General features: G+C 44.1%; 2 protein-coding genes across 4 annotated transcripts in view; one reads left to right on the forward strand and one right to left on the reverse strand.

Moving 5' to 3' along the window:
• The window catches only part of sec24a (SEC24 homolog A, COPII coat complex component), a 14231-nt gene extending 4833 nt beyond the window's left edge, over positions 1-9398 (reverse strand). The window contains exons 1-16 of one of the 2 annotated variants that reach the window (XM_068731763.1): positions 8978-9398; positions 5978-6703; positions 4356-4520; positions 3734-3811; positions 3141-3203; positions 2845-2996; positions 2539-2726; positions 2352-2454; positions 1982-2108; positions 1661-1770; positions 1408-1520; positions 1172-1290; positions 870-925; positions 567-773; positions 292-415; positions 31-189 (exon numbers count right to left, since the gene is read on the reverse strand). In XM_068731763.1, the coding sequence (XP_068587864.1) occupies positions 31-189; positions 292-415; positions 567-773; positions 870-925; positions 1172-1290; positions 1408-1520; positions 1661-1770; positions 1982-2108; positions 2352-2454; positions 2539-2726; positions 2845-2996; positions 3141-3203; positions 3734-3811; positions 4356-4520; positions 5978-6703; positions 8978-9038 (2551 nt within the window). In that variant the 5' untranslated portion in view covers positions 9039-9398. The remainder of the gene's footprint in view (positions 1-30; positions 190-291; positions 416-566; positions 774-869; positions 926-1171; positions 1291-1407; positions 1521-1660; positions 1771-1981; positions 2109-2351; positions 2455-2538; positions 2727-2844; positions 2997-3140; positions 3204-3733; positions 3812-4355; positions 4521-5977; positions 6704-8977) is intronic. The other variant, XM_068731765.1, reaches the window with a different exon arrangement.
• A 730-nt stretch (positions 9399-10128) lies between these two features.
• On the forward strand, positions 10129-20183 carry sar1b (secretion associated, Ras related GTPase 1B). Of its 2 annotated transcripts, none has more exons than XM_068731768.1 (7): positions 10129-10303; positions 13163-13238; positions 15596-15715; positions 15974-16039; positions 16228-16331; positions 17594-17725; positions 18197-20183. In XM_068731768.1, the coding sequence occupies exons 2-7, from the start codon at positions 13181-13183 to the stop codon at positions 18311-18313; spliced, it is 597 nt and encodes a 198-aa protein (XP_068587869.1). In that variant the 5' UTR covers positions 10129-10303; positions 13163-13180; the 3' UTR covers positions 18314-20183. The 2 variants fall into 2 exon arrangements, with proteins under 2 accessions (XP_068587869.1, XP_068587870.1); XM_068731769.1 differs by lacking the exon at positions 10129-10303 and adding an exon at positions 11839-12179.
• The last annotated feature ends 4133 nt before the right edge of the window (positions 20184-24316 follow it).

Here is a 24316-nt window from a genome sequence, read left to right on the forward strand (position 1 = left end):
CAAGCTGCAGCTCTGGTTCCTAAAACGGACCTTTGGTGCAGCGTATCCTCATGACGGCCTCGAAGCCGATCTTCCTGGTAAAGTATCTCTTCAGATCCTTCTGGAAGCACTCCACCTGAGCGGGGTTATGCTGGTGGTGGTAGGAGGGGTAGTAGTAGACGCTGCCTGCCGAGTATCTGGATATGCAGCCTGGAAGAGAGACGAGGAGCGCAAGAGGGAGAAGAACTGAAATGCATTTCCCCGCGTTTATAAAACAGAAACTAAACTCCTTCCTTCCCTTCCCGTCCTTACCGAGCGATGCCAGGTCGCAGTACTGGGAGCTGAGCAGGAACAGGTCAACCGCCACCTGCTGGCCGGAGCAGTCCAGAGCCAGCTTCTTGTAGAAGTCGGTCGCTGGGGATAAGTGCTGGACGTCCTGAAGGGGAAAACACACACCAGGTGGGACCATGAGCTCGAAATCGGTAGTTCTGCTTCATGAATACTCTCCCGTGACATCGGACGTTTACAAGCGTCTCAATACTGCTCTGTAATCCGTCTGTAGGACGTCCCGACAACACAACTCTCACCTTGGCGTTGGCCCGTTGGTTGGGGTCTTCTCTGGACTGGAGCGCCCCGACGCCGAGGTTAGGCAGCTGGGTCTGAAAGACAGACATGCGCCCTCCGGTGGGCAACAGCAGCTTGTAGGCTGCTTGCAGAGCCGAACCCAGGGCAGACTGAGTCTCCATGGTCTTCTCGAATAGCGTTGGCAGGCTCTTCAGCAGATCCTGCACAAGCTGGGAAGACAAACACAGGGAGGGAGGTTCACTTTTGAGACACGCGATGTTGATCGAACGTCATCTCTTTCTTGTAATCGAGGTAAATGTTCTTACTTCTTTGCATTCGTTGAGGTTTACTAGAAGGCTGTCTGGTGTTGGTAAAAAGATATCTGAGGAGCACAAAAGTTATGATTCAAACATGTATGATACAGTCACACGGATGTCATGCTAGTGATGACACTCATTTTTAAAAGTGCAGCTAAGAGGATCCAATATATGTGGTGCAGTTAAAAACGGACATCGATGATTAAAAAGCTCCGAAAACCTGAAAGTAATCTCGATTTCTCTCGCATATCTCTAACATTTGTTCATATATTCACGAGTAACTTGGCAGTAACGAGCGCGTGGTTTCTCACCTTCGATGTCGGACACGATGAGCATCTGAGGCTGAGAGAGTCCCTCCTGGAGGTTGTAGAAGTGGATGGTGCTGTCGAAGGTGACGAAGCCCACCTTTGTCCGAGAGTCTCCGGGAAGCCTGGGACACAGACGCACGCTTTATAAATAAACCCCCCCCGCTATGCCGTCTTCACCGACGTCTCTAATAACAATAATAATAATAATAATAATAATAATAATAATTATATACACGTACGCATTGATGTTGTCCAGCAGCGACTGGCAGAACACGCTCAGGTAGCCCGTCTCCACCGCATTGTGGGACACGTCCAGAATGAAGAGGTAAACTGCAGGCTGGGGGGGCCTCAGCTGGGTGAATCAGGACGGACACATGCAGGTCAGTGAAGACCCACCATCACCATCACACACACACACGATTTGGGTACAATTTGCACACGTTACTTAGCGAGTAGTCGTCCGATGTAGATTGTGAGACCAACATGACCTACCATGTATTCTGAGGGAGCGATGAACTCGATGGTGGCGTTCTGGACCTCGGGTCTTTTATGCGGCTCTCCGTACGACCTGCTGACCGGGTTGTACATGAACTCCTCTGGAACTGCACACAGAGACACAGCATCTAGTGAGGTCGTAGTTCTTCAACGGCGTCCTTTTTTACTTTGTTGACAGACACTGTCGCTTCATAATGCTTCTCTGAAAAGTGATAGTCTTTCCCGTCATCGTACTGCAGGTAGGCTCTAGTATTCTTTTGGCTCTTTGAGGCGATCTCTCCAAACCCCCCCCCCCCCCCCTTTTTTTTTTCTTCTTACCGTCATTGACCCGATAGCACAGGTTGCACTTCCACCTCCTCTGGTCCAGGAAAGAGACGAAGGGGTTGATGTAGGTTCTGCACGAGCGACACCTGACGATGGTGCTGGATGTCACCACAGGAAGCTGCTGCAAGGAAATCCAGAGAACACAAAAGAAGAACAGTGTGAGAAGTGCCTCCGGGGGGAAGAGTTCTGGAGCGTCCGTGTCCTCAATCGACACAGGAACAAACAAGGATTCATTCAGACAGAGCTTTGCTTAGAGGCACGTTTAGTCAAATGCTATTCTGAAGAAAAGTGCGAAGAAGATTCTCAGTGTTTACCCAGTAAAGGTCTTACGAAAATATGCATTTACATTGAAGTGAGGTGTTACCGAGAGGTCTTTGAAGGGGTGCAGCAGCAGGCCCAGCGGCATCTTGGCTTTATTGAGCAGCGACTGAGTCTGAGGGATGCTGGTCAGCGTGCTACGAAAAACCCTGAAGAGACGGAAACAAACACAAGTTCATGGTACTTGCTCGCGGTATTTCAGCGCGCGTCGTCAACCGCCGTCCGAGGCTTACTCTGGGTTGCAGTTGATCTTCTGCAGGTCCTGCTGGAGGCAGGGCGTCGGGGCGGGGATGGGGATCGGTGGCAGCAGGTTCCTCTCCTGCAGCAGGTTGACCACCCTCAGGGCCTCCGGGGTGCTGGACTGGAGGCTCATGGCTGCCAGGGACGGGCTCAGCTGGGCCGGCCCCGGGCCACCAGGTGGCTGAGAGACGGGAGAAGAACAAGCGTGGACAGACAGAAGGGTTATGATTCCACAACCATCGAGAATGAGCAAACGCACGGTGAAATGCTCCGACAGCAGTCAGTCGGCTGTGACTCACCTGCTGGTATGGCTGAGGTGCTTGAGTGTAAGGCTGCGTGGCCGCCTGGATCGCAGGGTGCATAGCCGGAGCCGAGGTGTTCTGGTACCCCGGAGGGAGGGAGGGGTAGTGGCCCAGATGCCGACCAGGTGGTCCGGGTTGATGTGGGCCGGCTGTGTGTGTGTGTGTGTGTGGGGGGGGGGGGACAGAAAGGAGTTCAGTTTGAGGCCCATTTGTGTGTAGCAGCTATGAAACCCTCTAAAAGCCAGAAGGTACAGTGTGACAAGAACCTAACATGTGGCAGAAAGCGGCCTTACCCATTTTGTTGTCAACGTGATTATAGCTGTTTGGTGCTTGTGGGCCATTGCCAGCCACAGTCCCTGTTTAAAAACAAACACAGATGTGATGAGAACAATTTTAGTGACAACTCTCCCAGGCTGCTAACCCCAGGCGACGGATATGGAATAAGAAGATATGACCGAAGAGATTCACATAAGACGGACACAAAAGGAGCGCCGGAGCCAAAAACAACAACAACAACAACAACAACAACAAGGTGAATGCCGACGATGGGAAGCGATGAATAACGTCGGTGCTTCTAAGATGCTTTTAATTAACCAGGAGGTGGGAATGGATGACGGCTAGAGGCAAGCAAACTACGGACAGGGAACATGTTACCAGGGATGCACCGACACTAAGAGAATGCTGCGCTAAAGCCGCACCAACACCCAGCTACATGAGCTCATCTTAATGCGTAGCTCTCTGAACAGACTGATGCGCCATCGGAGCTGATTTTGCAGAGTTTCAAATAAAAAAAAAAAAAAAAAGGAATCGGTGCATCCCTAGATACATTGAAGGACACAGAGAGGACAGGACGGACACTAATAGCTACTGAAACATTTGGCCACACCTGGACATTCAATATCACCCTCCTGGCAGTCGTGCTCAGTGGGGGGCAGAGTGCTGTTAACGGCACCCCCACACTGAGCTGGCATGTGGAGGAAGGAGGGGAAACAACGGAAGGTAATCAGAGTAATACAATGGAAAAAAAAAAGGGACACACAGTTACAGACGGCAGATTCAGATTTGAGACGTCTGTTTAGTCACTGTCTATTGCAGAATGAGGGAACATAACGGGGATTGAGACTATGTGTCTGTTGGGGACGTTGCTGAGAAAAATCACAAGCGCCGATCTCTTGGAAGAGACGTCCAAAGACGTCCACACCTGCAATTAGCGCTTCTCACTCTAGGTGGCGCCAAAGAGAAACAAAACAAGAGATTGTTTGAGATCGTAACGTTAAGTGACTCGTCATGTTATCTCGAGGGAAATCAGCTCCATTTCCTCATTCGTTTGTTTGTTTGTTTTCTTTTTGTTCTGCACAGTTGAGTCTCGACTTGCCGAGTTCACAACCGGGCCGTCGGCACCTTTGAGACCAAGTAAAGTAAAGTAGGAATACATGTGGATGTGTTCACGTCTTTGCAGGTCGTCATACCCGAGGAGAAAGCACAAATATGCCCTAAAAAGAGCTCACCATCCGCCATGGGGGGTGGAGGTGTGGCATTGGCCATCGGGGGTCCAATGGGAGGCGGTGCTGGCTTCATGGTTGGCGGTGGGCCGGTAGGTGGGGGGCCATAGGGAGCCCTGTTCGGTTGGTATGCGTGGGGAGCCATGGGAGTCATTGGCGGGGGTGCAGTACCTGGTGAAAAGGAAGGTACAAGCCCATCATCTATAGAGGACGCACCGGTTACTCAGGACACAGCTGGTCAGCTGGTGGATACTTCTTTTTTTACAGCAGTGATAGAAAAAGTTAGGAGCCAATTATAATGACTGATGATTACTTATCTACAGGGAAGACTATCATTTCAGGGACAAAGGCCATCAAGAGTGTAAAGACTTAATTAGATTAGAGATCAGACTGAGAGGAAGCTGCAGGATAATCCTCTTTACTCACATTATGCATGGCCATTTTCATATCCGCAGTGTGACACTTTACTGACAAAAATACTCTGACTGTTGATACTGGAGCCGATGGCGCTTTCAGCAGCTCAATAGAGCCAAAACTGTTCCAGATTATTTTGGGGCTGGCGGTTGAAATGTGTGACGTTTTTTTTAAAAGCAAGAAAGCAGAGCACACATCTCCACAAAGAGGTACAAAAAGAAACAAATTGCTCCAGTTGGCTGAGGCTTTCTTTCACTGTCACCATTGTACCGGGGAGGTATATACGCCCTGATGCTGCTGCTGTGGGGAAAGGTCACTAAAATCGAGCAGACTCTTCTTGTTGGGGGAGCGAATGTGAACAGAACTGTGACCATAAGACTGAGAGCTAAACGGAGAGACTGAGGCGATCATGAGACCTCTAGCTTCTCTGCAGAAGCACGGCACAAAAGATCGCTTATTAAGAAGTCAAGGTTCATTTGCAAAATGTTTGTAACAAATCATCGGGGCACTGTGGCCACGGATTACACAACCGCCTTCGTGATCACGTCACTCAACACCACTTCCTCCACAGACGATGTTAAGAGTTGGCATAAAAAAAAAAAAATGTGCTCGAGACTCTGTGTGGGGGGGGGGGGGGGGGAACCCTTAAAGTGTCACAAAAACAAATCAAATGACTTCCTGAATCTATCAAAAGATACACTTGTGTGCAGAAGAAAGCAAATATTGCACAACACATGCACCAGAAACTGATATAATTTATTTTTTTTGATTCGTCTTAAAAAGCCACGTCATGCTGCTACATAAGAGTCACACATGAAACAATAAAGATCTGATTTGAACTTTGTACAAATTCAGAGTAATTTGCCTGGGAGGGAGTCAGAGGCAGCAGCCAGCCAACATGTTCAAAGTATGAACAGAGGACAAGGTCCAGCGCCAACATACCAGCATTCTTGATATGAATATCTGCAGCACGTGTCAGTGAAAGAAGACAAAGACGCCGTAATAGTGCCACAGAAAGGGTGTTAGCGGGGGGGGGGGGGAATGAGTAATCTTTTTATTAATATGACCCAAGGAGTGTCTGCATCATTGGAGTCTCATTTGCTCCCAACTTCTCTGTGTAGTTTTATAGTTCCTAGTCTTATAGTTCCTAATTTGGACATTGTATTGTGTGTATGGTACAGTTACAGACTGTAGTAGAGCCGTTGTGTTCCTACCTGGCTGGGTATATCCGTGCAGAGGGGTGTGGGGCATCCCTGGGCCACTATGGGACACATGGGGTGGTGGTGGTGCAGGGCTGTAAGCTGTTGATGACAGTGGTGGTGGTGGTGGTGCAGGGCTGTAAGCTGCTGATGACAGTGGTGGTGGTGGTGGTGCAGGGCTGTAAGCCGTTGATGACAGTGGTGGTGGTGGTGGTGCAGGGCTGTAAGCCGTTGATGACATTGGCGGCGGCGGCGGTGTCGAGCTTGCAGCTGGGTTCACATGACTCGCCACCGGGCCGCGGGGAGGTGTGCCGATGGAAGTGGGCGGCCCCATCGGTGGGGGCGCTGTGTTGTACTGCCATGCTGGAGCCATGGGCTGCGGCTGCTGGGGGTTTGTGTAGTAGCTGGTAGAAGACACAGCCGGAGGAGGCGGTGTGGCCTGTGCAGGGGGCGGCCTAGGACCGGGGCTGGCAGACTGAGGAGGGGTATGGGACGGAGGACCTCCCATTAGAGGCCTCGTCAACAGCGAATGGCCTGAAGGAGATGGGTAGGAAGTGAGTGGCGGGCCGGGCTGGTAGGAACAGACTGGGGTGACAGGTTGGTATGGCCCAGAAGGGTAGAGTCCAGGTGAGCCAGGTGGTGGGGCAGCTTTGGCCTGCATTGGATTGTACGTCGGTTGGTGAGTCATGCCGTAGCCAACCCCTGGCAGCTGCTGCGGGGCAACTGGATTCTGTGACGGACCTGGAGAACAGAAGAATACAGGCTCGTTAGAAAATCTATTCAAAAACAACAGGCCTACGTTCATTCAGCTATTGCATACCAAGACGACACAAGGCATCAAAACCACACTGGAGGAATTTCATACACTGAAACTGAAACTTCTCACATGTGCCAAACTACAGTAGCTGAGGCGAAAACGTGAAAGGCCCCTATCTAGAGCCAGCGTTAAGTTTGTCCATTCTGTGCTCCTGTAGAAAGATGGCAGGGCAACATGGCGGACTCTGAAGAGGATGAGTCTCATATTTACAATGCTGCCAATGTGGGCCCGTTGGCCTCCCTCTTGTGTGCCAGATTACATAAATCATGGTCTTTCCACCATTGACCAGAGCCATTATGGGACGCTTGCGTTTTGTTGCCTCGCATTTAAAAAGCTCAAAAGTCAAGCTGCTAGCTTCCCGGACAGACAAAGAGAAAACAGATTCCATGTCTGAAAAGAGGCTTTCGTTTGTGATTCAAGTGTCTTAAACCCAAGCTAGTCCTTCGGGTTTTAATCTGAAACACGGTTCACAAAGGCAAATGAAAGGCAGATGGCACTGCACCGGTAGTGACGACACACCAAGTGAAGACCACTCGCATCCACCAAATGACCAATTGAACCGACAGCCGAGGGTCTAATCTCTTTACCGTGATCTCTCCTCAGTGAGTGTTGGGCTCTAAGCTCTGACCTTACTCGACAGAACACAGTAGCGTAAACCACCACAGACACTTGAGCACAGTTAAGAATGCTTTGAATGTAAAGTGTGCCCATACCAAAACCAAAACGCGGTATTTGTTTCTCAACTTCCTGAATGTTAAATACCGTGAACCGTGGTGTCATGCCATATTAAAACAGGATCCACTCTTTTTGAAAGAAGATGTAAGAACTTAACAGCACAAACCATCTCAAATGCTTAAATTGCAGCACCAGTTCGTAGCCGTTAGCGCCTTAAATCGACGCCGTTATGCAATCAGATTCAATACTATCCACTTAGCACTGCTCAAGTTAACTGGAAGCAGAGCTAAGCGAGTGTCACGGTGAGAAGGGATTAGAAAACAGCTCTTCTCAATGAGCAAAGATAACTGAAGACGCATGATCCACCTCAAAGCTTTGTCACTTCTGAGAAAACGGGAAAATGTAAGAACTAAAATTCCCAGTCAGTCACAGCTCCTGTTGATTCAGAAAAAACCCTGATATGGAATCAGAACTCTTTGTCAATCACAAATCAACGCACTAAAAAAGGTAAAACATTAAGGAAGTTAATTCGAAAAATAGCCCCATTAGTGGGTTTATGATCAGAATATGCAAGAAATACATAAAGAGAAAACATCCTCAACTACGAGCATACCGCATGAAGCTTACGGCCATACTATGATATTACTGTATACACACCAGCTGTGGAAAATATAGAGATCAGAGCTGGATAGCATGCTTAATTCACCCATCTGATTCAAAGGAGAAGAGAAGAATACAATTGAGAGGGAGTAATAAACAATTAGAAAAACCACCTGCAGCATTAGAAACTCAAGCTGCTATTGCTTCATCTGCACAGTAGACGAGCGCTCCCATCACATGGAAACCAGAGAGAAATATGAGAGTAAACTCAAACTGAAGTAGGCAACTGGATGAGTGTGGAGAAAAGCTCTGCAGCAACAAATCTGGATCATCACCAATCTGCCACATGTACAGTAAAACGTGGAATAACAAAAAAATCGCACAAGCTATCCAGCCGGCTACACATCTGTACTGCACAACAGTGAGGGAACAAATCAAGCCGTAGATGGGATCATTCACTAGCAGTGTAACTGTACAGGAAAAACAACCTTAAAGAGACAAGTTTGGTGTTTTATTGCGAGAGGAAAAATCCAAACTAACTGAGCAGCTTGACAGGACAGACAGACAGAGAGAGAGAGAGCAGCCCAACATCCGTCACATAAAGTTATGATGCCTGTTGACCACTCAGTTTGTCGACCTGTTGTTCTTAACTTGACAAACCATAACTAACACTAGCATGGCAGGTATGGTTAGCCTACCTTAGCTTGCGTAAGGTAAGCCAGGTCGAGGTTAACCGTAAACTATGCGTGACAGCTGGCTGACGTTACCTTAAGTTACAGCAAGGAGCAGTTACGTTAGCTACCCAGTTAGCAAATAGCCTCAAGACAAGATTCAAGTAGTGCTGCTAGTAGTTAGCTCGTGATAGCTCTTGTTAGCTACTTTGCCATAAACTCACTTTTATCTGCATTTTTAATGTTACTTACCATTCGAATAAGACTGTCCTGTCCCTGTCCCATTCTGAGAGTTAAACCCCGCAGTTGACATCTTGAAAATAGACACCAGGACCTAATTTAGAGGTGCTTTGGTTGGCTAATAGCTAGCTGCGTCTTTAAGCTAGCTAACTAGCTATAACGTTCAAACCTGTGGCTCGTGACGATGTGACTCAAAGCGGCGTATATGGTGGCGTCTCCTTATTTCTTTAAAAAGTTAATTAGCTGACTAATTGTTAATCACAGGGCCATGGTTATCACCGAAAAACCCCGTTCAACTACCAACAGGTGAGCACCGATAGGCCTAGTCGGAGTAACCGTGTGAGACACTTCTCCTCTTTCACCGGAAGTTGGGATCACCCAGGATCAACGTAAAACTCGTCGGGCATGCGCAGTATGGACACGTGGCATTTCCGCCTGTGCTCTTGGTTTTCAAGTCGACTGGAAACAAGAGGAGAGAGAGCAGAGGGTAAACATATTTGTTCTTGTTTGTACAATCACCCTTTTTTAAGCATTTGGTCATACATGATTCAAACGATTTCTAGAGTAATTTCCACCAATGGGTGAAGTAACATTTGAGTGCCTAAACAGATCATTTTAATTCCTCTAAATTACTTTACAGTCTAATTCACTGCAATAAGACTGTACAATCTGTACAATCACAAAACGATAACACTGTTATTCTGTTATTATTTTTTGTTTGGTTAAATCTTTGCACTATTGTTTAGTTAGTTAATTTCTTTTGATTATATTTACTTGTATATATTGTGCATTTTATATATCATATTTTTACTCTGTTATTGTTATTGTATATATTGTGTATTTGATATTTACATTTGATATTTAATATTTTAACTATTTTATTTTATTTACTTGTACCATAATTGCGAAAAAATGTCCCCTTGCGGGAATAATAAAATAATGATCTATCTGTCTAAATATCAAATACTATCGCCTAACAAGCTGGGAGAAATCGTTTCGTTATTCAAACCAGTCTCTGTTACATTAATACAATATTGTATGAAAAAAAATCCAGTGAAATAAGTGTGTGTTAATTGTAAAAAAAAAAAAACCGGAACACTGAGATTTACTTCAGTTCCCTGCCGGAAATATGATTGTGAAACACAAACAGGAAGCGGCTGGTCAGAGTTTTTTGGGGAGTTGCTGGACCTCCATTGCAGTGTCGTGGCTCAGTAACAAAACACGAAAAAAGGAGAGGAAGACCAGGCATTTCTCTTTTTTTTTTGGACCGGGAGACCAGATTTACATGATTATCAAAGACTGAACGCTCTCGGTAAATTATTCTACACCTAGAAACGGGTAAGTGTTTCAATAAAATAATTATTAATTAAATTAAAATCACTTAATGTGAGCGTTCGGCATCTCTTGCTAGCAAATTATCCCGGCAATGCTAACGATGCTACGTTATCAATGCTAACGATGCTACATCAGCATTGCTAACACCAAGTTGGCTAAACTCGCTTATACATCGAAGAGCTGAGTAAAGTTGACCCGCTGTTTTTACGTATTTCAACAGTCATATGTATTATTTAAAGGGGAAACATTCCAACTGTTATAAGTATCCGGTGTTGGTACTAATAATAAGTATTACTGTCAGCTAACGGCTAACTGGTTAGCTAACGTAGCCGTGATGCAACGTCGCCTGCTATATGACACGTAGTTAGCTAGTGGCTTCCTGCTAGCCAGCCTATTAGTCGGCCTCACCCAGCCTTTATAAAGTTAAACTCAACGCATGTGTCTTACTTTGACATGACATGTTGTAACACTGACATATGAGTGTGTGTGTTTTTGGGTGTGTGTACACACATACACATGTGTTTAACGATAAATGTAACGTTAGCTAGCTTCGCTGCTACGTTGACAGTGGTTGTGATAGCTGTACTGGTTTGACTGCCCAAAACCACATTAACGTTGGTGTCTTTCACTGTTTTATGGATTCAAAATGGTCGCATTGCATATATCTTTGAGTCCAAACACCTGGCTGAAATCTTAAGAGTGACGTTAGATAGGAATTGATTAAAATAATGTACCGTCTGTTGAAGTGATGGTCTTCTAAAATGTCGCTTATGTTTACATAAGTAGCGTGTTTTCAATTATCTGTTATTATCGGGGTGTGAGGAAACGTTTCCTGTTGTTCGAAGGAAGAAGACATTGAACAATTGAGGTGGATAATAATAATTAAGGTAAACTGTTAATACGTTGGCGGATTTTGAGTAATTTATATTCCTCTTCAGTCGAAAACATTCCTCTCCGGGTGGATTTAATTTGTAGCAGATGTGTTGTTGATGAAACGTTCAGGGAGCGTTTTATCGCCAAATTCCTCCTGTGCCTGTTCAATAGAGCTGAACGTCTCAACCAGAAATTGCTCGATTACCTTCACTCAAATGTGGTTGATGGTGCTTGTTTTGTCACTATATAAAACCCTGACAAAAACGACCCCAGATCCCTTGAAACAAGTCAAGGCTGCTGCTGCTGCCTTCAGGCGACCTCTTTCATTAAAACTTGCATGTCTTATATACGTGGCCATATTTGACGGTGGTTGTTGTCAGTTTCTGTCAAACTGTTTCACCTTCACAGCTGCATCTCGCCACACGTGGCAGCATCGGTCTCTTAAAGCCAGCCCACAGCGTCGTAGCCGGCATGGGACCATATGGAACTGAAAGGGAGCAGCAGCAGCTGACGTGTGGTTCAGCTGTGTTTGCGTGGTCTTCACCTTTGGCTACCTTATACTTTAGCCCTGGAGTTGTTTGCCTGTTACGTAACTGGGTGCGAGAGATCGGCACCGGCTTACCTCGCTGTCAAACCTCTGTAACTGTCACACAGAAAAGGAGAGGAAGAGAGATTAAGTTGGAGAACGGTGTGTGTGTGTGTGTGTGTGTGTGTGTGTGTGTGTGTGTGTGTGTGTGTGAGTGTGTGAGTGAGTGAGTGAGTGAGTGAGTGAGTGAGTGAGAGAGAACACCTCACAAAAGAGAAGAATAATGAGCTTGTGTGTGTGAACTAGAATGACAAATGAACAAAACAAGAGTTTTGCTTGTTGTGTGTAGTCTGTCACGGAGCAGTTGACCTCAGTTACAGCAGGTTTTATCCCAGATTCATTCAGTTTGGATTGAAATACAATCTGGCTAGCTTATCGGGAAAAGGCTAAGGCTAGGCTTCATTTCCAAGGCCCTTGCAGGTGGGTTTGTGTTGCTCAAATCATTAGTGTTGCAACCCCTTTTGAGGAGCTGTCAGATGGCATGTGATCAGTGCTCTGAATCTGCTGTCCTGCTGTCCAGAGACTCTCACTGCATTAAGCTAATCACCAGCTGTAGAGAGTCATTGTTCTGAGCTGCCGATATCGCTCTGATAGGACAGACTGCATATTCGTGTCACTGAGTTCTGTCACTTTTACGAGGTTCGTGGCGAAGGGTTCTTATCGGTTCCTATTGATCTTACTGTCTATCTCCTCTTCTGATAGTAGCAGTTTCAGCAGTAAGACGGTATCTTCATCAGTCAGATACAATGTAATCTTACCGCAAATGTGAGGAATTTTCCAATTCACACTTCACATTTACCCTCTTCTGAAGATGTTAAATCAAACACAGTAAGTTTGAACTTCCACCGTTCCTTACAGTCAGAAATAGAAACATAAACAGCCTGCCGTTTTGTTTTAAATGAAGATCACAACATAGATTGTACGTTTGCGCCACTTCAGCTGTTATGACAACTCTTTGCACTTCAGTTTGCTGTCCATGCTGGGGTTGAAGGATTCTGTCTTGATGCTACTTTCCAAATCCCCGACAAAGTTTTCCTTCCACGTCACTTTATTGCTGACACGTATTTCTTAATGCTGACGCTCGTTTCTTAATGCTGACGCTCGTTTATTGAGTCTTACCGTACAGCATTGTGTTCATGGGTAGTAACGGAGGCTCTGGATAACATCAGTGACGACCTTCGTACAAATACGCCTTTAGATTCTGGTGAATTATTCGTGGGAAAGTAATGCGAAAAGACACACAGATTAGACGACTTGTATGTTAGGATGTAATCGCACCGTTTTGCTTAGTTTTTGCTCACTTGCTGTTCGATAATGGTGGATTCTACAGCCCTTCTCCTTCTGTGTGCATTCATGTCTTCTTACATCTGCCTTTTTTTCCCCCATTTGTTGTTGTTTTTCAGGATTTAAGAGCTCCGGATATGGCATTCCTATTAGATTGGTTTGTTAATGGGGTCAATAGCGTACTACAGATGTTAGGTAAGTACTGGTGATCGGACACACTAACTAAAACCTTCCCCTTGTGGGATTAATAAAGTATCTATCTATCTATCTATCTATCTATCTATCTGTCTCTATCTATATATCTGTCTTTCTCTCTGTATCTATATATCTCTATATATCTCTCTGTCTCTCTCTATTTTTGTCTCTATGTCTGTCTGTCTCTCTATCTCTCTTTCTCTGTCTCTCTCTCTCTATCTCTCTATGTCTCTATCTCTCTATGTCTGTCTGTCTATCTCTCTGTCTGTCTCGATGTCTGTCTGTCTCTCTATCTCTATCTATCTCTCTCTCTCTCTCTCTGTCTCTCTCTCTCTCTCTCTCTCTCTCTGTGTCTCTCTCTCTATCTCTCTATCTCTCTATGTCTGTCTGTCTCTCTCTATGTCTCTATCTCTCTATGTCTGTCTGTCTCTCTCTATGTCTCTATCTCTCTGTCTGTCTGTCTCTCTCTTCTCTCTCTATCTCTCTATGTCTCTATCTCTCTGTTTGTCTGTCTCTCTCTCTGTCTCTCTCTCTCTATCTATCTCTCTGTCTCTATCTCTCTATGTCTGTCTGTCTCTCTCTCTATATATATTTCTCTATCTCTAATAGAAATATATAGATATAGATATATATCTATATCTAGATATAGATCTATATCTAGATATAGATATATAGATATATATCTATATAGATATAGATCTATATCTATATATATGAATGAGAAACTTACTGCAAACAGTTTTGACTGCTTTGTTATTAAAATGGCGTTGCCGTAGTGTGAACCACTAAGCTGCTGTTAGACATGTTGTGTAATATGAGAGGACTCAGTGTGAGCAGAGACTAACTTAGTGTCTACAAACAGTTCTGATGTGTTTAGTGAAATGTGGCGGCGTTGGTTCATAGTGGGCTTTGTTTCTAGAAATGTGGTAGAAGCAGAGTTTCTCTACCACTGTGTTTACGTTGTGCTCAACATATAATCAAACCAATAGCATGATGGGGAGCGTTAGCGAGCTAGCAGTGTAAATAACACACGTCTCTACTTATGATGTATCATGACTAGTTATTGAAAATAATGCTCTCGTTTTAATTACCATGTGTATTTCTTTTTTAATCTAAAAATAAATTTAGTTTTCCGCCTCTTGATGATGGAGATTTAACACTTTTCTCTGTTTTCATATCGTGTTAAACTGAATGTCCTTGGACTGACGTTTAAAGACGTCCCGTGGACATTTTCCCCACAATCTTTTGATATTTTATAGAGCAAATGATTAATCCAGAAAATAATCACTCTAACGCACACGACTCAAACATGAACGTGATGGTAAACTAGCAGCCCTAGTGGAGAGGCGTGTCTTAACCGTCAATCAGCTCAAGTGACGCTGCTGCTTTCATTTCAGCGACCCGTTTTTGCGATCGCTCTTCCTCCTGCCGATCCTGTCGAGTGCGTTATGCAATCTGAAAAAAAACAAAAAAAACATACTTCACATCTCTGCTCTCGGTGTGCATAACTCAGCGCACCATTAGCTTTAGCATCGGGCTGACACGCTGGGCCAATTCATTCTGGAAAAGTGTGAAATTCACTTGTTAGTGCGTTCTTAAAAAATGCCTTGAACTGTTGACAGATGACTTTGTCTGAACACATACGGCAAACTAGTTTTGCGTGTTTTAATTGGAGAGAGAGAGAGAGAGAGAGAGAGAGAGACCTGTTTCTGTTGAGGCGATAACTGGTAATTACAATATGACAATATGAAAATACAAACCCTCCCGCTATGTGGACATGAAAAGACACACAAAGCAAATGCCTCTCTTTTTAAAAATGTGACGGTACGTGTTCATCTGAAGTCTGTCGGATAATACCAGCTGCTCCTGTCCTCGAGTTTCTGTGTCTCGGGCGTCCTCTGCGATGCAGCCGGTCCCGTTCTCCCGGTCGGACGGGTAGCGTAGTGTTGCCGTGAGTAACGACGACGTCGTCTAGTAGACCCGACTGAGTCAGGAGTGGGAGTCACTACGCTGACTCGCACAAGTGGTTTACAAACACAAAGCCCCGCAGAGGAACGACTCTTATTTGCACGTTTTCACTTTCATATTCGGTTAGTCGGCGCCTCTGTCTGAGAGCAAGAGCTTCACTTGAGCAAGGGTGGCTTACGTTTCCTTTATTACGTTTAAGTCAAATAGAGATTGGCAAAATCAACAGGTGGAGCACAGCCGCTATGTATGGTTGAATATCCAGCGCGTGCCTGAGAACAAGTCCTAGCATGACGAGTCTTTAGTCGCCTGACTCATCGCTCGTGAGACTGAGCGTTTTGTATATGATATATAATGACGGCCGTCTGAAACCATATCTGGCTTTGTTTCAGGACTGTACAAGAAATCTGGCAAGTTAGTATTTCTTGGCCTGGACAATGCTGGCAAAACAACGCTACTGCACATGCTCAAAGACGACAGATTGGGACAGCATGTGCCAACTTTACATCCAAGTGAGTCGGTGGTTCTCTCACACACACACACACACACACACACACACACACACACACACACACACGCTCATTCAGTTATGTGTTGAAAGCCAAAAAAGTGGTTGATTACTATTTTTAAGCTGTTGGTGTGAGCTGTAACTATAACCACAGAATGTTTCCTTAGATTTCTGTATAATTTCACATGACTGTTGTCTGTCGGTGACTTTTGAGTTCACCCGACTTTCCAGATTTGTTGACGTCGTTTCTTTCCTCCTCCAGCCTCGGAGGAGCTGACGATTGCTGGCATGACTTTCACCACCTTCGACCTGGGAGGCCACGCACAAGGTACGTCTGCTGTTGTTGTTGCGTCTGCTGATGTTGAACACCGTCAGTGTGGCCGTTCTAAAGAAACGAATGATTTGTGCAGCGGGTGAAGGATATTCTCTCGCTGCCATAAGTCCGATCAGATACATCAGTGTGATGTCAGTGAATGCAAACTCACGTATTTTTTGTTTCTGTGTCGCTTCACGCAGCCCGCAGAGTGTGGAAAAACTACCTCCCGGCCATCAACGGTATCGTCTTCCTTGTGGATTGTGCAGACCTCATCAGATTGGCCGAATCAAAAACAGAGCTTGATGTAAGCACCGGGTCCCTGCGAGGGGGGGGGGGGGGTGTCACCGTCTCAACTGCTGTTGTTTACCGCACTAGCGAAGTGGGGGTAGTGGTTAGTCAGTTGGTATCAGAATTTACAGTCAACAAATGTTATCTGTGGACAAATGCTGCCCGTCAAATGAATTTATTACAAAGAAGTGATTCAAACTTAAACACAAGTGCCGACGTAGGCAGGCCATCGGCTCAGTATTGTTGTTTAAGACTCGTCATACGATCTTTCCAAAATACTAATAGTCATAGGCAAGGCAGGTTTATTTGTAGAGCACATTTCAACAACAAGGTAATTCAAAGTGCTTCACATAAAACCATTAAAAGCATCAAAACGTAATGCAAAAGAAAAGGAGATTTAAAAACAATTGAGAACATTCATTGAAACATTAAGAACATTCATTGAAACATTAAAAACATTCATTGAAACATTAAAAACAGTCATTGAAACATTAAGAACATTCATTGAAACATTAAGAACATTCATTGAAACATTAAAAACAGTCATTGAAACATTAAAAAGCTAAAAACAGAGTAATAGTTGCAGTGCAGTTTAAGAAGTAAAATGCAGAAATTGATTAATATCTTGAATGTGGTTCAATCAAAGGTAGCAAACAGAGAAGTCTTCAGTCTGGATCTAAAGGAGCTGAGGGTCTCTGCAGACCTGCAGCTTTCTGGGTCTTTGTTCCAGATGTGTGGAGCAGAAGAACTGAACGCTGCTTCTCCATGTTTAGTTCTGACTCACCTGAGGGGGTCGGGATGGTTCATAGGGTAGCAGCAGATCCCTTAAACCATTCAGGAAGCCAGTGAAGTCCTCAGAACTCAGAATAGTCATAATAGTTCTTTTGGCTGGCAGCTGATGGCCGTCTGAAACACACCACTGTCTCTGAGGACGCAGAGCAACGGCTGTGGACTCGTCTGTGTGATCACTAGTGAGAGGCCAAGAGTGGGGAGTGAGGAGTCAGCAGGTAGTCAATGGCGGTATTATGAAACGGGCAATAAGTATAGATATCGTATAGATATGTCTACGACTAGTAACTAGTATTTCAAACGGATTCAACATGTCCTCTTTTAAAACCAGACTTACTGTAGGTAGGATGTGTGCAGAGGAGATGCAAACCTCTGCTCATGAACTTCAACAAAACACAGTTTGATGATGTGTAACAAAGTGGAATCTGAGGGTAGTTTTTGTCACTTAAATCTGAAAGCCTCATAGTAATACTCTGTGTTTCCTATCAGGCGTTAATGACAGATGAGACCATCGGAAACGTGCCTATCCTGATCCTGGGCAACAAGATCGACAGACCAGAGGCCATCAGCGAGGAGAAGCTGAGGGAACTCTTTGGATTGTACGGACAGACGACAGGAAAGGTGAGCAGACGGCACGAAAACCTTCCAGAAGCATCTCTGTCAGTGGTTGACCAGAGGAAGAAGGTCTTTATGAAGATCCAGCGGTGGACTACTGTTTCCCTAAAAACACCTTTTTAAAAAGTTATTCGCTTCACGGTGTCGAAGCAGAATCCGGTCCCTGCGGTCGTGGTGAAGTGAAAATGCTGCTGGCAGGTTCATTCGTCAGCTTAACAAATCCAGTTTAGGTTTGAAGTTAAGTTTAGTCTCGCAGGAGTTTCTTTCTTCGCCAAGTCAAACGAGTTAAACATATTTAAAAGATAAATTTAGATCTTCAAATATCAACTCTCACCTCGTCATAGGACTCGATGTCTGTTTGGTTTGATGAATACAGCTTGTGTTTGTTTCAGTAGTTGGTTTTAAAGCAACGTTTGCTCATTAAGTGGATTTAGTGTTTATTTTTCTTCTTCTTTGTTTTGTTTTTTTTCCTCGTAGGGCACTATTGCCATGAAGGAGCTGAACACAAGACCACTGGAGGTGTTCATGTGCAGCGTGTTGAAGAGGCAGGGCTACGGCGAGGGCTTCCGCTGGCTCTCCCAGTACATCGACTAAAGCAGCAGCCACGCCCCCACAGCACGCCGATGCCACCACCACCACCATCGATCGGGGGTGGGGGAGGGGGGGCACTAAACCCAGCCACTCAAGACGCCCACCGTTGCCACCAGTACCATCATACTCAGCCCCATGTTTGGTTAAAAACAAGTCTGCCTCCACCGTCAGAGAAACCAGTACAACCTGATCCCAATAGACTTTTATTGGTCGAACATTTGGTTCCGCACTTACAGAATTCATACCTGTACTCACACACACACACACACACACGTACGCACAGACACACACACACACACACACACACACACACACTCACACTCACACTCTCTCTCTCGTTTCCATCTCTGTCTTTTTTCTAAGAGAGTAACATAGCATTGGTTCCACAGCAAAAGGTGTTCAAATTCAAACGGATGAATCTTTTCTATATTGTGTCTGTCGTTTGCTGCCCTCTCTCTCTCTTTCTCTCTCTGTCTCTGTCTTTCTCTCTCTCTCTCTCTCTCTCTCTCTCTCTCTCTCTCTCTCTCTCTCTCTCTCTCTCTCCCTGCCATCTGTTGAGTGTGATGATAGATGAATTATAACTGTAAATCTGTACATGAATCTATTGGTTTATGCCCCTCCCGCCCCCGCCCCTCCCTTTGTCAACTCATTTTGAGCAATGAGAGAGAGCAACATAGTTGTATACATTGCAGTACACTTTTTTAACAGTAAAGACATTCATTCAACATAGTATTTAATCAACACGTTTTGGTTTGTCCTTTTTTCTTTCTTTCTTTCTTTCTTTCTTTCTTTTTGTTTGTTTTTTTTACATAATTTGGGTAAGTTAACGGTGTGGCTGCAGCCCTCACTATAGTCGTGTGGCTGTTTCACCCAGTTATTGAAATGGACCAGTGCATTTATCTTAGCGTATCAGAAACAAGATTAATTTCTTTAGGTTACTTAAAAAAAAAAAAGGAAAAAAAAAAGAAAAGGTTGAACTACTTTTGTTCCAGACTTCTATCTTGTGGGCACAGTAGCATTGAATGGATCCTAGTCGGCTGTGTGCCCCCCCCCCCCCTCCTTTTTTTAAAAAGAGAAGCATGGGGTGGTAGTATAGCAGGTGGGAGAATCGTTTTAATTAAAGATAATACGGGCTGTAAGCCGGGCGACGTTTGAAGAAATCCTGTAGATAGCACATTGGTCAGTCGATGCAAAGAAAAAACTATTTAAGTAAAAGAAACTTGGGGGTCAATAGCATGATAATAACATGCGGCGAGAGATGAAGGGAGGCGTTGACACACGCGGGTCGTAACATCCAGTAATCGTCGATGTCAGAAGTCCACTGGCGGATCTTTTCTCCGGCTCAGACCTTTGTACGGGTTGAATCTAGTGACCAGGTGTAGATAACGGAGGACACAGTCCCACAGTGGGAGCAGACAGGCCTGGAACACCTCCAACAAAGGGACCGTATATATATATATACATAATATATATATGAAGTGTACATTAACACCGTACATGGATTCTGTATTTATAGTTATGGTATCCTTTGATCTATGTGCATTACCAGAAACTATTATGCATGCCTTGTTCTTTTGATTTTTTTTTTTTAATGATCATTATTCCAGAGAGAACAGGAGGGGGGAACAAAAAAAGATGCCAAAATTTGGGAGGAGAGCTTGATTGTCATGTTTTTTTGTTTTTTTTTAACAGAAACGATAAAGATTCAGCGTAATACTCACTTTTTTTTTTCTTTTTTTTTTTTCTGTCCCCGTCCCCCTTTTGTGTCTCTTTCATTCCCTCATGACGAGCTGTCCCAATAAGGGTGGGACTTGCTGTTTGCATCATAAAAATGTAATAAATGTTTTCAATGAATAACAGGCTTTAACATCGATCCACAATGCGTTTCTTTTTTTGTTTGTTTGTCACTTTTCTTTGGTGAGATCAGCCGTGGAAGAAATATTCAGTTCCTTTTTTCTTCTTTTTTTTTCGTATTTAAAAAGTACCAAAACACAACTGTATAGAAAAAGTCCGTATTCAAAAAAAGTAGAAGTACAGAATTATCAGCGAAATGTTCTTAAACCATTAAAAGTAAAACTCCTACAGAAAAATGCCCCCTGTGACTAATGTGTAATTATACATATGTGACATATTGAAATAATTGCATCAATGCATACGGATTGTTTAACTGTCGTCTAATTAGTTCGTGGAGAGTTTGGTAGTTGAGCCCCTCCAGTGGGCCACGAGAGATGATAATGGGGTAGGAAGGACAAAATCCAAAGCTCTGCTACACAAATATGTATTCACGTTTAGGACTATTTATTAACTTTGGCTTTTGTTGTGAAATATTTGCAGCCTTTGACCTCTTTAGGCCTCAAATAGTAATCTAGGTTTGGAGGGAATGTCACTCAAAAGGCATCTGAAATGCACCTTTAATGCACTGTATGTATGTCGTATGATTGATATATAATCTGACGCCAATAACCACAGCTGGCAAATATATATATGTATGTAGTGCAGGAAGAGGTCAAATATTTCCCTCCAAAATGTAGTGGAGTAGAAGTAAAACGTAACTTAAGTACCTTTTTTGAAAATTGTACACAAGCATGGTACTTTTAAAATGTATTTAACTCTCTTAATCCTCGTTGAAATACCGAGATTAGACCGTTTGTATGTGGAGCGGGATTACGCAGCAGCATGCAGGGTTAATGTGGAGGTTATGTAAAAAACAAAACAAAAAAAACATGTTGGCAGCTTCAATACAAACACTATACCATCAGACCACTAGGTGGTGCACTTGATGCGGAAAGTGCAATTAATGGATGACAGTACATTACACAGTTTGGTGTGACATGAGGAACATCTGGTGGTTCAGGAGACTCGATGGATCTGAGGTGGGTTGGGGAACCGTGAGCGCCCAAACGTGGAGCTCCCTGGTCTGGATGAGGTGCTTGGGGACGGGGGACGGGACGGGACGGGATGGGACGGGACAGGTTGTCTGCTCCCAGCACAAGTGGAGACACACTTTGCATGATGCAAGGAGTTTGTGAAGTCTCAGAATAGAATCTTCTCTCAATAGAACGTGATATTAAATCATATATCGTGATAACATAATTTCGTCTAATTTGCTGATAACAAGCACACACTGCCTCAAATTTCTCATTAAATCTGATTTGATAAGAATATTGCGTATGGTCATAGCGCATAGTAGTTAAATTAAAGCATACAGCAATAGGCTGTATGAGGTTATTTCATATAGACTATTAATTGAATTACCGGAAAGCACGCTATATCGTTATTGAGATATGTGATAATCGACATTGGGATAGAATATTTTGGACATATTGCTCAGAAATGTCACTGTTGCAAGCTTGGAGCTAAAAACGATGACAGTACAAATCCACACAAAAAACAATGTATAATTTCACTACTACACCTACAGTTTTATTTATGTTAACGATTCTCTAAATTATATTAAGAGTATCAATATAGCAGCCAACAACTATTTGCTGAAGACGTAGCGGAGTAATGTCAACCTGAACAGAATGAAGTCGTTTCCTCTTTGTGTGTGTGTGTTGTAATCCAACTTTGTGCTTTGTTTACATAACCAGGCCAGGGGTTACCACTGATGGTGCTCTCCAGGAAAGCATAGTGCCCACCCTCCAGTTCCCCCTCAGGTAAACACGCGTTGTTTTTCTCCCCAACCAGCCCTCCTGTGCACAGGTTAAGGCAACAAACGTGGTAAAAGGTTAGACAAAGATCATGGTTAGGGTTACAATAAACGTTTTCTGGCAGAAAACGCTAGACGCAAACTTCTCCAGTGAGCAAAATGAGCCGAACAGTTAAGTCAAACGTACCAGCCAATCACAGCACAGCAGGGCGACACCAGGTGGAACACTCTTTGGGAACAAAAATAACACTGTAAGCACTGTTCATGTTGTTAGCACTGTAAGCTCTGGTGCCATTGTTAGCACTGTTAATGTTGTTAGCACTGTTAGCTCTGTTAATGTTGTTAGCACTGTTAGCTCTGGTGCCATTGTTAACACTGTTAATGTTGTTAGCACTGGTAGCTCTGTTAATGTTGTTAGCACTGTTAGCTCTGGTGCCATTGTTAACACTGTTAATGTTGTTAGCACTGGTAGCTCTGTTAATGTTGTTAGCACTGTAAGCTCTGGTGCCATTGTTAGCACTGTTAATGTTGTTAGCACTGTTAGCTCTGGTGCCATTGTTAATGTTGTTAGCACTGGTTTGTTGACACTGTTAGCACTGTTAGATCTGGTGCCATTGTTAGCACTGTTAATGTTGTTAGCACTGTTAGCTCTGGTGCTATTGTTAGCACTGTTAATGTTGTTAGCACTGTTAGCTCTGGTGCCATTGTTAGCACTGTTAATGTTGTTAGCACTGTTAGCTCTGGTGCCATTGTTAGCACTGCTAATGTTGTTAGCACTGTTAGCTCTGGTGCCATCGTTAGCACTGTTAGCACCGTTAGCTCTGTTGCCGTTGTTAGCACCGCTAACGCTGTTAGCACCCTTAGCAGAAAGGTGACATCATTAAATCTCCGACAAACAGGCCAAAACCCACAAAATATTCAATTTACTAGACCAAGAAAAGACATTTGTGAACCTGGAACCATCAAATGTTCAGCATTTTTGCTTGGAAAATTACTTAAACGATTCAAAATTCATAAACTAATTGATTTACAGTTGCAGCTGTAATCGCATTGCAACGTTTTGTTGGTGGTGGTAGTCTTTCAAAAGTTATTATTCGTGTTTGGTCGCCCTTTTATTTTAGTCCACCCCCTCTTCCTCTTCCTCTTCGTCTTCCTCTTCCTCTCTCTGCGCTCCAAATGTTCTCTCTTATATTTTTCCCTTTGTTTTATTTATGTGTGTCTCCTTCACCTTCTCTTAATCAACAGTCTGGTAAACAGCATTTCTCTGAAAGCAAAGGTGGCAAACACACACACACACACACACACACACACACACACTGCACAAAACATTGGAAGCTATTTATAGTGGCAGGCGGAGGGGAAAGGTACACAGGCCATGGAGATGTGTCCTTCACCACTGCTGTGAACAATGCTGCCTGCCAGACTCACAAACACACAAACACACACACACACACACACACACACACACACACACACGCCCCTGTATGCCCACGCTCAACAGGAACCTCAATTAGTGTCAAATAATATACAGGCAGACGTACGAAGGCACATACAATGTACAAACGCAGGCGTGTTATGCACACTAGCAGCTACGTGAATATAATGAACACACGCTGGTTTACAAGTGAACACGTAGAAAAGACAACTGCTATGCATGCACACTGAGAACATAAACGTCTCCCCGCCCGGCTGAAACACATCAAAGAGAGGGTGAAGGGGCTGAGGTGTGAAAGGCAGGGCGGCTACCGAATCACGTTCTCAGAAGGTCGGTGGAATTTGCATCTACATTCATGAGAACGTGGTAAACATCAAAATGTGTCCCCGGTAGCTTCTTCTCCGTCAAAGTAAAGAAACAAAACAAACCTTTTTTTTTTTTAATTAAGCAATCTTGACAGCGTGCGACTAGGCTTGGCAGTTTTGTGTAGCAGATTGGTCTGTTTACACGAAAATATGGGGAAAAAAAAAAAATGTATTTCATACTCTGTTGTTTGATTTAGAAGGCAGCTAATATTTAACTGTAAATTCTTCCCGGAGTACCAACTTGCATAGCTGTCTTCAGGAAATGTCCTCGGGAAGTATTTGAAAAATTAGGGGACCTGTGACATAAAGCGTTACACACAACATTATATAACGTATCCTGGCGTAGGGCATTGAACTACTGGGACTAATACACAGCTCTAAAAGTAGCATCCATCCCTGTTTGATTAGATGACATGTTTTGTACTTTTTAATGCAATATAATATGGAAATTAAGTGTATAAAGGTAATGACTGAATACAACTTTTTGCTCCCTTAAGATACTGATTGAAGAGTTGACGTTACACACGACAGCCCTCTGCAGTTGGAGCATGGAAGGC

Source organism: Cebidichthys violaceus, unplaced genomic scaffold, assembly GCF_023349555.1.
Source record: "Cebidichthys violaceus isolate CVI_PGR_0920_01 unplaced genomic scaffold, fCebVio1.0.p SCAF_53, whole genome shotgun sequence".
Taxonomy (NCBI): domain Eukaryota; kingdom Metazoa; phylum Chordata; class Actinopteri; order Perciformes; family Stichaeidae; genus Cebidichthys; species Cebidichthys violaceus.